This window comes from Macaca fascicularis, chromosome 15, assembly GCF_037993035.2.
Source record: "Macaca fascicularis isolate 582-1 chromosome 15, T2T-MFA8v1.1".
Lineage (NCBI taxonomy): Eukaryota > Metazoa > Chordata > Mammalia > Primates > Cercopithecidae > Macaca > Macaca fascicularis.
This window is the reverse complement of record NC_088389.1, coordinates 102382137-102397130: the sequence shown is the minus strand read 5'-3', so window position 1 is coordinate 102397130 and position 14994 is coordinate 102382137. Positions and strand designations below refer to the sequence as shown.

The window sequence follows — 14994 nt, the reverse complement described above, 5'->3', positions numbered from 1 at the left end:
TTTTAAGGTTGTCTCTTCTCTATTTTTTCAGTTGAGGAAAATGAAGATGCAAAATGTTAGTTGTCTTTTCTAAGTGACTTGATGGAAGTTCAGACATGAGTTTCAGTGTCAACACTAGCATTTGTGCATAGCGCAAGGTTAGCCACTGAGAACCAGGTCTCAGCATGTGGCCTGTCCAAAATCAGGTTGACCTAGGTGCCACCATACAAAGAACTCTTTGGGTGGCAGGTATCCAGCCTTTCAACTAATACTCAGCCAAGGCCTGTGCCATCTCATGTGGTCTCTTTAGGGGCTTGGTTGTTTTAGTGGTGGGCAGCATAATCACAAATCCATATATATGTGGAGAAAATTAAATTTTACTTTTTTTCTTAATTTTTTGTATTGTGGTAAAGTACACATAAACTTTACTATCTTAACCATTCTCAAGTGATTAGTTCAGTGGTATGAAGTCCATTCATATAGTTGTACAACCATCACTGCCATCCAGCTCCAGAACTTCAGTTCTGCTTCACAACTCTGAATTAAGACTATCCCTATGTAAATGTAGCTCAATGATTCGTTTTTATTTTTTTATTGCTATTGTTGCTGCTGTTGTTTTGTTTGTTTCTGAGACAGGGCCTCCCTGTGTCACCCAGGCCAGAGTGCAGTGGAACAATCTCGGCTCATTGCAACCTCCACCTCCCGGGCTAACTTGATCCTCCCGCATAGCCGGGACTAAAGGAACATGCTACAGCACTTGGTTAATTTTAAAATATTTTTTATAGCGACGAAGTCCCACTGTGTTGCTCAGGCTAGTCTTGAACTCCTGGGCTAAAGTGATCTTCCAGCCTTGGCCTTCCAAACTGCTGGGATTATAGGTGTGAGCCACCACACCAGGTTAAAGATTCTTCAAGTCTGTGTGTATGCCTGTTCCCCTCCTTTAGCAGTCCTGCATTTTGTAATACACTCATGATGTAATTTTATTGGCATGAAATTTGCTAGCTCAGCATCTGAATGCAGTCAGCTGCATAAGGAACCTGATCCCAGCCTGTTAGCATGGTATCTACTGGGAGTTGCATAAGGGAAGCAGGTGGGTGCTGAATCTCACTGTTCTAGTAGTTTACTAGGTAACAGAGAGAGAGAGAGAGAAAGAGAGAGAGATGGGGAGAGCGTTTTGCCAAAAAAAAAAAAAAAAAAAAAAAAAAAAATTGCAGGCAGGCTATGTCCTAGAGTCTGAAAACATTGTTTGACTCTGTTGTTACACACTGGGTGCCTGGGACTGTAGAAAAGCCATATTTATCAACAATACTTTTTACATTCATTATCTGAAAACCCTTCCTTAAGATCTGGGATTGCATTAGGGTTTTTTGTTTGGTTTTTTTTTTTTTTTAGACAGAGTCTTGCTCTGTCATCTAAGCTCAGTGGCACTTGGCTCACTGCAACCTCTGCCTCCCGGGTTCAAGAGATTCTCCAGCCTCAGCCTCCCGAGTAGCTGGGATTACAGGCACCAGCCACCACACCCAGCTAATTTTTTTATTTTTAGTAGAGATGGGGTTTCACCATGTTGGCCAGGCTGGTCTTGAACTCCTAGACCACCGTCCTCGTCCTCCCAGAGTGTTGGGATTACAGGCATGAGCTACCGCACCCAGCTGTTTTTTTTTTTTTTTTTTTTTTTTTTTTTTTTTTTTTTTAAGACAAGGTCTTGCTACGTTGCCTGGGTTGACCTTGAACTCCTAGACTAAGATGACCCTCCTACCTCAGCCTCCCAAGTAGCTAATATCACAGGCATGGGCCATGGTACCTTGCTTTGCTTTAGTTTTCATTGAAAGTTTTGTGTTTTTTTTAAGCAACAGGTTTTGGGGATACTTTTCATGGGGACAGTCTGAATATGTTGAGGACTGTTACGTATTTTTTTCTTAAATGTACCTCAATTTTAAGTATTGAGATTTAAAAAAATAAGGAAATCATGTCTAGTCTTTCCACATGTAAAATTTACTTCAAATGTTTTCAGAACTATTTTCACTGGATTGGTGCAATTTAAACTTAGCTAAAGGACTTTTTTTTTTTTTTTTTTTCCTGAGACAGAGTCTCACTCTGTCACACAGGCTGGAATGCAGTGGCACCATCTCTGCTCACTGCATCCTCCACCTCCTGGGTTCAAGCGATTCTCCTGCCTCAGCCTCCCAAGTAGCTGGGATCACAGGCATGTACCATCATGCGCAGTATATCTCTTAGTAGAGATGGGGTTTCGCCTTGTTGGTCAGGATGTTCTTCAACTCCTGACCTCAGGCGGTCCGCCCACATCAGCCTCCCAAAGTGCTGGATTATAGGCGTGAGCCACCACACCTGGCCTTAAAATGCCATTTTGAATACCAGTGAGACCTAAAGTGATTAGAAGTAAAATTTAAATATTATAATTTCCCCAAACATGGACAGGTGTGGTGAGAACACTTCTCCTTTGTTAGCCTTTAGAATAGTTTATAATTTTACGTCTTATAAACAGAAACGGTGCCTGTGGGTTTAATTAGTGCTTGGTTGTTTTGTTTTGCTCCTTCATTTTTGACTGAGAAATTAATGATATTTGGAAATGTCTGGGGTTCGTTTTTCTTGAAAAGGTCACACACCATTGATTTAAAGAGGATGACTTTGAAAATTTAGCTCACAATAATTGTGAAATAAATGTAGTAGTACTTTGTAGCTTAAATTCCAGTAAAATTATTGCTTTGTCATTTTGATCTCAGAGAAGAGCTGTATTTGTAGCAAACTACAAATATAAACTAATGTGGAATTCCTGGGGGTCAAGGCATGATACATATTTATATGTGTGTGTGTGTATTTTTTTCTGAACCAATATGACAATAAGCCATCTGAGCTGAAGTACAGAGGCAGCCACCTATCATTGACTTACAAAGCTTTGACCCCAGAGAGTGTGTGTAAGAAGGAATGCCTTGAGCACTTCAGAGTGAAGTCACCCAGCTTAGCTGAGTGGGGGCCACCATGCCTTGCTCAAAGCAGCTTCTCCAGTCAGCACACATTAGTCAAGGCAGAATCTATAGGCAGTGTCTAGGAACACAGGCGCAATTTCAGATGATGAAGAAAAAGCAAGTGAAGCACACAATTTGAATCTTGGAAATATACTTCGAATCATGGGTTTAGAAGACACAGGGAAAGGGCCGGAAAAATGAGTCATCCTGCAGATGTTCTTGAAATGATGATGACAGCAGAAGATGTTTTTGCATTCTCAGGTCAATGGCACTGACTTTACCTTCCGAAGTGCAGGCGTCCTCCTCCTTGTTGTGGATCCGTGCAGCGTTCCATTCCGGTTGACGGAAAAAAAGGTTTTTCCTCTTGCTGATGTCAGTCGCATGGAAGAGTATTTAAAAACAGGCATCCCTCCAAGGTAGGTCCAGCTTGTGCTGTAACAGGGAAAAGCCACCTTAAAGATGTGGAATGCTCCACAACCGATAATGCCTGGTCAACTCTGATTTTTTACTCTGTGGACATTCACGGCACTGTGCAAGGTATACATTCCTCTCCTACCTCAGATTGACGCCCATGTCGTCTAAGCTGCTTATCATTGACAAGCCGTTGCTTGCCGGTGGCAGAACTTGGGCGTTGCAACATTTTGCAAATGGTGGGAAGGCTCTTCGGGGGAAAAAACTCTCATTATTTGGAACATTACTCTCCCACTTTTTATTTTATTTATTTTTTGAGTCTCACAAAACAAATATCAGAGCGTTATACTTATTAGTATTAAGTTGATGTACTTTGTCTGCAACTCCCTCAGAAGGCTTTTTACTATTTTGAAGTGATTTTCCAGGCAGTTGACCTTTGCAGCCCTCTGTCCCACTGATGGTCTTGGACAGCATTGCACTATGACCGTGATACAGGAAGTCATCACCTGGGTCACTTGGAAATGGCTGGAAAAGAGTAAATTGATTTTTGAAGTGGTTGAGCGTGCGATCGCTCTTGTAGAGCACTAGTCTGATTGGTGTTCTTTGCTGTCTCTGAAGAAAGCTGCACAGGAGAGAAAGCTTTCTTCCTCTGGGTTGGTTAGACCCTGCCTGGAGGCAAGGAGATGAACTCCGGGTGTTTTCTGCCTTTGCCACAGATGTTGATTTATACACAGGCTTTCATTTAGTGGACCATTAAGGAAGGAACATAAGCTTTCCCCAAATTAAAGGCCTACCTAGCTTTAGAATCATTTTCCGATAGCTTATGCTTTATAGAACTGGATGCCAATAAATTCTATGAAGTCACTGGATTATTTGGATGTAACATTAAATGTAAATATGTAGTTCTGTCTTCTGGCTTAAGACACTTGTACAGCCTCAATTTCCTTGCGGGATTTAAAGATTTTTCCTAATGTTGAAAACACACTCACTTCCCCTAAAACAATCCGGGACATAAATCTCACCAGAAATATTTAGGACAACGTGGTAGTCCTGCAAGGTACCCCATAGATTTAAGAGGTAAAACCAACTCATTAACAGAAAGGCTTTTAAGATACTGGTAATGCTGTTTCTTGATCCACCCTCTGGTTATACACATAGGATTCATTTGCAAAAATTCAATGTGTATGTTGTATTTTAACAGTGTTTAGAAAGTGTGGAGCCACTGGCAGTGACTTCTAGGGAGACTGAGCACGTGTCTATGTGTATAGGGTTGTGGGGTGACCTGTAAATGATCTTATGGGTAATTCTGACCTATTGAAGAAGGTCAGGTATGCAGGGTGGCCGTACTTAGACTGCTGCACTAATTCTAGATTGTGTCACTGCTGCTTTAGAAAGACTACAGTAGGCTGGGTATGGTGGCTTACACCTGTAATCCCAGCACTTTGGGAATCTGAGGCGGGAGGATCACCTGAGATCAGGAGTTCAAGACCAGCCTGGCCAACATGGTGAAACCTCATCTCTACAAAAAATACAAAAACTAGCTGGGCAGGGTGGTGGTGGGCATCTGTAATCCCAGCTACTTGGGAAGCTGAGGCAGGAGAATTGCTTGAACCCAGGAGCCAGAGTTTGCAGTGAGCCGAGATCGTACTGCTGCACTCCAGCCTGAGCAACAGAGCGAGACTCTGCCTCAAAAAAAGAAAGAAAGAAGACAGACAGACTACAATAAAGAACCCATACCAGCATGAAACTGAAGGCACTTAATCTTAAGAACTATTAAGACCCACATTAAGATATACTACGCAAATTTCAACTTCCTGTAGGCATCCTTGATGACTGAAAATAAATCAATCTAATGTTACCTTTTAATTAATAAGAGCTACTCAGAGCCCCCTAAACACTGATTTGTTCTTGAAATTTTTTTTTCAGTAATACTGACCAAGAAGTCAGGCACAGTGGCTCCTGCCTAGGAGGCTGTGACAGGACAATTGCTTGAGGCCAGAAATTCAAGACTAGCCTGGGCGATGTAATGAGACCCTGTCTCTATAAAAAATTCAAAAATTATCTGAGTATGTGGGCACATACCTGTAGTCTCAGCTACTGAGGAGGCTAGGACAGGAAGATCCCTTGAGCCCAAGAGTTTTTTTTTTTTTTTTTTTTTTTTTTTTTTGAGACGGAGTCTCGCACTGTCGCCCAGGCTGGAGTGCAGTGGTGCGATCTCGGCTCACTGCAAGCTCCGCCTCCCGGGTTCACGCCATTCTCCTGCCTCAGCCTCCTGAGTAGCTGGGACTACAGGCGCCCACCACCGCGCCCGGCTAATTTTTTGTATTTTTAGTAGAGACGGGGTTTCACTGTGGTCTCGATCTCCTGACCTTGTGATCCGCCTGCCTCGGCCTCCCAAAGTGCTGGGATTACAGGCGTGAGCCACCGCGCCCGGCCAAGCCCAAGAGTTTGAGGCTGCAGTAAACTATAATTGCATCATTGCATTCTAGCCAGAGTGACAGAGCAAGGACCCTATCTCTAAAAAAACAAAACACAGCTGCTCAGGCTGGAGTGCAGTGATGTGACCACAGCTCAATGCAGTCCTGACCTCTCAGGCTCAAGTGACCCTTCTACTTCAGCCTTCCAAGTAGCTGAGACTACAAGTGCACACCACCAGCCTGTCTGTTATTTTATTTTATTTTATTTTATTTTATTTTATTTTATTTTATTTTATTGTTTTTCTTATTTTTTGTGGAGATGAAGTTTTGCTGTTTCCCTAGCTGGTCTTGAACTCCTGGGCTCAAGTGATTCTCTCATCTCAGCCTCCCAAAATGCTGAAATTAAAGGCATGAACCACTGCACCTGGTTGGCCAAGAATATTTCTGATTAAAGTTTTTGAAACAGTGCGTTTGTATACACACACACACGCACACAAAATAAATACATTATTAAATATATTGCTAAAGGATATGCAACAGAAGTTGAATAAAAGGAGAGACTCTCTGTTTCTGAATGGAAAAATGAATAAATATTAGTTTCATGGACTGGTTTCATGGAAGATAATTTTTCCATGGACCGGTGGAGGGGGATGGTTTCAGGATGATTCAAGTGCATTACGTTTACTTAGTTAAAATATAAATTTGACACATTTTCATTAGTGTCCCAAAAGGTACTTTTCTACTGTACTTGACGGTTGATACTGTAGTTCATCTGGAAGAATAAATGAGAAAGTAGTAAAATATAAACAAATTACAGTAATACAAGGGGCTAGTTTTATCAAATATTAAAACAGACCATGAAGCCATAGGCCAGCATAGTTTTGGCTGAGAAGAGCAAGATCAGAGGAGAAGAACAGAGAATCCACAGATAGGTCCGAGTATGTGTATTGGTTTACTGTAGGACAAAAATGGCCATTCAGACCATGGAAAACACAGTTAGTTGTTTGTTTATTTTTAGAATTGTGTTTATCCATTTATTTAATAAATAGATAATAGAACTTAAATAAATAGAGTATTTGAAACAAAACAAAAGCATTCTCCCATGTTACAGTAGACTTACTCCCTGATAGACAATGGAGAAGGAAGGGTGAGGGGTGGATGATGAGAAATTACTGAATGGGCACAGTATACATTATTTGGTGATGGATACCCTAAGTGCCCTGACTTCACCACTATGCAGTCCTATGTATGTGATGAAATTGCACTTGTGTCCCACAAATTTATACAAATTATAAACAACAACAATAGACTATTCCCTAAAAGAACTGCACCCCAAACCATCCACTAGGTCAGCAGTCCCCAACCTTTTTGGCATCAGGTACCGGTTTTGTGGAAGATAATTTTTCCATGGACCAGAGGTGGAGGGGGATGGTTCCAGGATGATTGAAGCACATTACATTTACTGTGCACTTTATTTCTATTATTATTACATTGTAATGTATAATGAAATAATTATGCAACTCACCATAATGTAAAGTCAGTGGGAGCCCTGAGCTTGTTTTCCTACAACTAGATGGTCCTGTCTGGGGGTGATGATCAGTGACAGATCATCAGGCATTAGATTCTCAGGAACACACAACCTAGATCCCTCACATGTTCAGTTCCCAATAGGGCTCCGCTCCCATGAGAGTTGAATGCCACAGCTGACCTGACAGGAGGCGGAGCTCAGGCTGTAATGCAGGTGGTGGGGAGTGGCTGTAAATACAGATGAAGCTTTGCTCACCCGCTCACCTCCTGCTGTGCAACTTGGTTCCTAATCTACTGGTACGCGTCCATGGCCCAGGGGTTGGGAAGCCCTGCACTAGGTGAACTTACATAAATGATTTGGTTTCTCCGTGTGTTACCCCTTGTAAGAGCAACATGCGAAGCCCATGGTGGTGGGGTGGAAGAGAAGGGAATTGGATGGAAAAGCATCTAGGCTTTTTTCTTTTTGGAGTTCTGCTTTTATCTAATATTTCTATTCAGCATTCAGTTGAGAAAGATACTCATGCTGAAGGATTGAAATTTTCTCTGACTTTCTAAATTTTACATACAGGTCAATTGTTCTGTTGAGCACAAGAGGAGAAATAAAGCAGTTGAACATTTCACACTTACTAGTACCTCTGGGATTAGCCAAACCAGCTCATCTTTATGACAAAGGTTTGTATTTGTATTATTCCATGAAGTTCTTACAGGGCCAGCAACATAGGCAATTTTATGGTGCAATTCAGCTACCAGACCATTTTCATGAGCTTGTTTGCTGGAGTGGGTATCATTAAGATGATTTCTAAATAAGGGCACAGTGTGACAGGAAGTGTGTTGGGATGTGGTTTGTTATCTAGGGCAAGAGGTGGGTGGTGAGAGTTCATTTGCTGATGTAAGGAAGTGTAGAGTTTTTTAATAGCTGCCTTTGTTTTGCTCACCTCCGAGTCACCTCCTGTATTCTCTTGCTGGAATGTAGCTATAAAAATTGAATTTTTTTTCTTTTTCTTTTCTTTTTTTTTTTTCAGGGAGTACCATATTTTTGGGATTCAGTGGAAACTTTAAACCATCATGGACTAAGCTATTTACCAGTCCTGCTGGACAGGGCCTTGGGGTGCTTGAACAATTCATACCTTTGCAGCTGGACGAATATGGTTGTCCCAGAGCCACCACTGTCCGCAGAAGAGACCTGGAACTGCTAAAGCAAGCTTCAAAAGCACATTAGAGACTAACTGTAACTTAAGTGCTGGGGGAAAAAATGTGAACTAACTTATTTAATTTATGGCATTCTAAAATGACACTGTTAACCCAATGGAACCATTTTCCAGTTTGATACAGAACGGGGAGAAAAGAAAGCATTTGAAATCATTGCTTGGATACCAGCTTCATGCACCTTCTAGTTGTACAAAATGTTAAAGACGTTATTTGTATTTGTAAGGCTGGTGTATTCAGAGAGCAGATCTTTTATTCCTCACTTTCCACCCCAGTATTTTGTAATGACCATGAGCAATGTTTTTACTTTTTGTATAATGGGGTGGGGTGGAGTGGGGGCTTCTGAGAGTCAGCCTGAGGTCTTTAGAGGACCAGCTATTGTAGCACCTTGGATACTTGAAGTCTAACGCTCAGTTGTGTCGGGTGGCGTCGACTTGGTGGCTGGCATGTTCAGCAGTGCCTGGGGCCCTGTTTCTGGGCAGCCTTTGAGGATTTTCTATGATATTGAATGACAGTTTTAAGTGGCAACTCAGGCCCAGCTCATGCCCTTTTTTGTCTGGACATGTGCTATTTTTATTCACTTGTATATCAATTACTTTTAAGGGTTCAACTTTCAAACAGGAAGTATATTGGGACAAAAGGGCTCTTGGGGACTAGACATCCCTTTAATCTGTGACCATTGGGCAAAAAATTTTCCTGCAGCAAAAGTCTGAGGCTGTTGGGACCATTTTTGCAGCTTTAATCCTTAGCCTGTTTTGACTGTATATTTGTATTTAAAATGCAGAGCTGAACTGAATATTTCCTTTTTTGTTTGTTTGCTTTGTTTTAAGAAGTCGGTTGTTTTCCTGAACCGTAAACTTGTATCTTTTTAACTTGCACAAAGGAAGTCTGTTCTTGGTATCGCTCTTGCACTTGGGTTTTTTGTTGTTGTTTTGTGTGGATTTTTTAAAAGCTTTTCTGTTCACCCTCCTGCCAGGAAAATCCCAGAAAGCTTAATGATACCCCAAAATGATTACACCCAGGGAGGGAAAAAAAGGAGCGCTTTCTAGGGTCAGAATCGTGGAGAGAATACTCAGAAATGAACCTCTTTAAAGCCTTACAGGAATGAGTCACTCTTACTTAATGAAATGTTAAAGCCAATTAAAAAGCATGCCGTGATGCCCAGCTTCCCTTTCCACAGGGTGCATGTGTCTCCTGCTGGTGAATCACATGTGGCAAGAGGCAACTGGCTCCACAGCCTGGGATGCTGCCATACCAAGAGGAAAGAAGCAGCAAAATGCCTTTGTTGTTCCAAACCCCCATGCATAAAGTATAGAGGAGGGATGGCCAAGGGTGGGTGGTATAAAGTGTGTTCAGGCTGACACTGGCAAGGAATACAGATAATTTCACTTTCCTCTTCCAGGGGCAAAGGCTGATGGCCTCTACCTTTGTATCCAGGAGAAACTGCAGAGCAGCCCTGTGACTTTACAAAATATGCTACCTCAAAGTGCTACCGATAAACCTTTCTAACTGTAAGTGCCCTTACTAAGGGCACATGTCTTAATCAAAGTTAGTTTTTTTGTTTTCTGGGTTTTTTTTTTTTTTTTGTATACTGATGAATGAGATCTTACCTATTAAATATATTATTGGATCATGGTTCCTGAAGGTCATTAAAGTTTGAGTGTATGTGTATGTGTGTGTTTTATGACTTAAATATCTTTATGTGTGGTTTTTAGAGTTTGGTTCTTTAAAGATTTGGAGAAGATATGTAAATTACCAAGGCACTTAGTTTTTCTGTTTTATATATTAATAATCAGGGCCTAAGTTAAATAAAAATATGTGCGCATGTATTTTATATATGTGTGTATGTGGATTTATTTATTTATTTATATATTTATTTGAGATGGAGTCTCACTCTGTCACCTAGGCTGGAGTGTAGTGATGCAGTCTCAGCTCACTGCAACCTCCACCTCCCAGGTTCAAGCGATTCTCCTGCTTCAGCCTCCCGAGTAGCTGGGATCACAGGCACCCAGCACCATGCATTGCTAATTTTTGTATTTTTAGTAGAAGTGGCATTTCACTGTGTTGGCCAGGCTGGTCTTGAACTTCTGACCTCAAGTGATACTCCTGCTTCGGCCTCCCAGAGTGCTGGGATTACAGGTGTGAGCCACCGCACCTGGCCTGTACGTGAGTTTATATCTCTATCTATAAATTTAAAATTCCAGATTCCAGCTCTAAAGAAGTTACTGACAGAAGTGAGGAAGACAGTTGGTGAACAGAATTCACCAAGTAAATATTGTAAAAGTAAGCTCAGAAGGGCAGGGACTATATTCTCCAATGCAGAGGTTCTCAACCTTGGCTGTGGACTGGAATTATCTGAGGAGCTTTAAAAAATATATAGAGGCCTGGGCTTCGCTCCCTTCCCCCCAGATTCAGATTTAATTGGTGTTGGGTGCAGCCTGGGCATTGAAATTTTTTTTAAAGCTCCCTGGATGATTCTAATATGTAGCCAGGTTTCGGAACCACTGTACTAATATAATAGGCCCACTGTTTAACTTCAGTCTGTAATTTTTTTGTGACTAAAACAAAATTGCATTTATCTATTATTTTTATTTGGGTTTCCTATATTACTTATAAAACTCCCAGCCCTAAATAAAGCATTTCTCTATTGTCTCTTTGTAATGGAAGCTTTTAATACAGTTTTTAGTCCTCAGTCCTCTCAAATTAAATTGGTTCTATACACTGATATATACATTTCAGGCAATTGGGAGCTAGCAGTCTGTTCTATTTCTACCAAGAAAATATATTCAAAGGTGATTTATAAGTTCGTAAGCATTTTCCATCAGGTGAGGCCGTTGGTTGAGCTCCAAAAATGTGGTCGTCCACAAATCAGCCAGCTGATGAGAAATACAGAGGGCTCTCATGTATCCACAGACTGGGGTTTAAGTCTTTGCTGTGATTCCTGCCTCTCCACCTGAGTCAGCATGCCATATGTTATCTTCAGAGGCTGGAAGAGAGCGCTGGCAAGAAGATAAAAGGCAGACACACCATCTCATGGACTATGACTCCAAAGCAGCCTCTAAGCTGATGTTTAGACTCGGGGATGGGAAGAGAGGATTTATGACTCCTCTGCTCTCTAACTTCATCAAGATACAACACATCCTCATGCCATTAAGCGGGTTACTTTGTCTTGAGGAGGGGAGGGTAATGAAGTGATGGATCGAGGCTTGAGTGCTTTAGATAACTACGGTAGGTTTTCGTTCCTTAAGAGATGAGGTCATGTTTGGATGTGTGTGGTTGAGACGCATTTCAGTAAGAAGGAATGATTTTAGTTAGGTCGAGTGGTTTTTTTCTGTTGTTCCTAGTAGGTAAGCACAATACACAGATTCCATGATGACAATGTTTGTTAATTTCTTCATGCAGAGTTGGAGCTTACTTCTGGAATTCTTGTTTGGTTTTCGGATACTTATTAAACAATGTTTAATAACCTAAGAAATTCCCCTGGAGGGAAAGACCTTTAATAGGGCAGCAGATTTGTATCATTACTGTTAGTCTTACTTGGTTATAACCCAGTCAGCTGGAAATGTGAGCAGATACTATTTAAGCTAATTTTCAACAAAAGGTCAGGGAGGGAAAAAAATAAAGGAACTCCATTCCTGGTTCCTTGCTCACAAATGGCAAAATGCTGTTCACGACTTGCTAGACCATTTGAGTCATCTGGAAGAGAAAAGGTTTTTTTTTTGTTTTTCCCTTATTTATCTTCAGTTTGAGAAAAAAGCTAATAAAAGGATGCTTCAGTAGGCCCTGGTGTTGTGGATAAGGGCACGCACACTTTTTATTTTTATGTGGTAAATTTAGAGAATGACTGACTGCACTGTGATTTCTAAATGAGGAACTGTGTCCCACAGGACATCCAAAATTATCAGCCATAGCAAGCTGTGAACATGTTATATCTGAAAATACAGCAAAGGGTGGACCGGAAAACATCTTTATAGATGTGTTTTTGTAATTTTCCTAAGAGGGACAAAATAATTAGTCTAAATATGAAAAATGGTAAATTTAAAGTTCATCCATAGGAAAGCTGGCTTAGTTGGCAAACCTCTGCTTACAATTCTGAGCTAGGAATAGTTTTTATGTTTTTAAATATAACAAAGAGAAAGAAGAGTAATATTTTATGAGGTGAAAATTCTATGACATTTAAATTTCAGTGCCCATAAATCTTATTGGAACATAGCCAAGCTCATTTGCGTATACTTATTAACTGTAGGCACTTCCTGCTGCAGGGTGGAAAGGAGTAGTTGCTACAGAGACTGTCAGTCCAAACCGATGTACTTTACTGAAAAAATTTGCCAACCCTTGACTCAGTGTAGTGGGTGTTCATTGTCCTGTTCTTGGAAACTTCCCACATTGTCAAAATTTTTAAAATAGCAACTTAAGGAAAACACCTGCATCAGAATCGCCTGAGGTGCTTGATGAAAATGCAGGATCCCAAGCCCCAGCTCAGACAGGAGAAGTGGCATTTCCAGGAGTTGTGAAGCTGGGAATATTATGTTATAACAAGCTCTCCAGATGTTTCTTGTGAACACTAAAGTTTGACCATCTCATAGCATGTAGTGAGCCTGTTCTTCCTTTCCCTCTTTCCCTTCAATAGAGAACACATCTGAACAAAATGGAATTTTTTTTTAAACCTTAATGATTTTATCTACACGGTTTTCCCTAGAACTTTTTCTGACTAGGGCTGATTTGATATTGGGCGAAGTATATGGCTATTAGTGGGACAAGGGTTTGGAGCCCATGATTAAGTCCTCCCACCACGATGCCCGAAATACCACTACAATGATTCCTTTGGCTACAGTTATTCCTACTCTGAAATCCCAGCTATTCTTTATTTTCTACAAGTTCGTTTTATTATTTTTAAGGACTTTAAAGGAAAGTCTACATTTGGCCACAATTAGGCTGCAGAGACTAACAAAAACATAGGTTTCTTTGCTTTTTGATGAAACTGTATTCACCCTATTTACTAATTTTACATTTACTGAAGCTCTGATTGGTAATTTCAGATGTATTTTTTGTGAGGTAGAATGAGTCATTTCATACAGGCAGTTTGCTTTGTAAGCAAAAACCTTTTAATGCACGAACTTCATGGAGGGCTGCAGGAAGTGGCTAAGTATCATTCGTGGATAATGAGATTGACCCTTGCCAGAGAAGAGGGTGGGTGTGGGAGGTTCACCTTCTCCCATCAGCCCATATTGATTGTCAACATCCAGTTCCTGACGGAGGAGGGCCTGGGTCAGGTAGGTTTCTGATGTGGGAGAATGCAAGATTTGCAAGTCTTAGGAGGCAAGAAACATCCTCAGCTCCCACTATGGGTAGGAGGACGAGAGAGTTCTGATGGGAGAGAAAGATGACCAAACTTGCCTCCTTCAAGAGTGCATGCAGTCAGTTGTTTTTTAAGGAAAATAGTTCTTAGTGAGAGGAGGTGGAGTGGAGTCAGGGTAAAGTGTCTGATACAGTTATTTGCTGCAGGTATGGATGTTTTTGTGACCAATCTAGGTTTGATTCTGCTAAGACTCTCTACTTAGTGGTGGTCCTGGGAGCAGCTTCCTCCTGAGCCTCAGGTTTCTCATCTATAAAGTGGAACCATTCATAACTTTTGTGAAATTACAGGGGGGATTAAATGAGAACAGCTGTGACTCTTGAACATGGCTGGCCATCAGAAACGCCCGATGGTTTGTGTTCTAAAAAATTAGATTTCCAGACCCCTGTGAATTCCAATTTAGTAGCTTTGTTGTTGTTTTTTTGAGGGTTAAGGATTAGGGAATCTGGATTTTTTAAAAACAGACTTCTAACATAATGCCAGTTTGGGGAACCACTGAGAATACCCAATGCACAACCCTGCCCTAGTTTCAACGCACTCTGGTACTGTTAACTTATATCTAGAAAACGGGACCTCAGGCCAGGCAATACCCATTTAGTGACTTGGTTTGAACATCATGAGATTTGCATTCATGCCCTTAGTTGCCCTAGCACCATAACTCAACAAATCAGCTGTGTACAGACCGGAGTTATGAAATGTGGAAAACAAACAAACAAACAAACCTGGAAAACATGTGGCTTCAGCCTGTTCTGCTGCTAGTATGTATAGTTTTCAGCTCTTCATTCTTGTGAGAAGGAGCTTTAGTTCAGTTAATAATTTGTCTATTTTAACCCCTCTGTACCATAAACTAACAGGGACCAGAAACCTATCATTTCTAGCTATCAGGCTTTTTGTTTTTTTGAGACAGAGTCTCGCTCTGTCGGCTAGGCTGGAGTGCAGTGGCACGATCTCTGCTCACTGCAACCTCTGTCTCTCAGGCTCAAGTAATTCTCCTGCCTCAGCCTCCTGAGGAGCTAGGATCACAGGTATGTGCCACCACACCCAGCTAATTTTTGTATTCTTACTAGAGATGGGGTTTCACCATGTTGGCCAGGCTGATCTCAAACTCCTGACC

At 41.2% G+C, this 14994-nt stretch overlaps 1 protein-coding gene across 4 annotated transcripts in view; it reads left to right on the top strand.

Moving 5' to 3' along the window:
- Nucleotides 1–10358, top strand: part of CEMIP2 (cell migration inducing hyaluronidase 2) — an 87233-nt gene extending 76875 nt beyond the window's left edge. For all 4 annotated transcript variants that reach the window (XM_015437275.3, XM_005581919.4, XM_005581918.3 and 1 more), the window contains 3 exons: nt 3225–3379; nt 7887–7990; nt 8341–10358. In XM_015437275.3, coding sequence (XP_015292761.1) covers nt 3225–3379; nt 7887–7990; nt 8341–8537 — 456 coding nt within the window. In that variant the 3' untranslated portion in view covers nt 8538–10358. The remainder of the gene's footprint in view (nt 1–3224; nt 3380–7886; nt 7991–8340) is intronic.
- The last annotated feature ends 4636 nt before the right edge of the window (nt 10359–14994 follow it).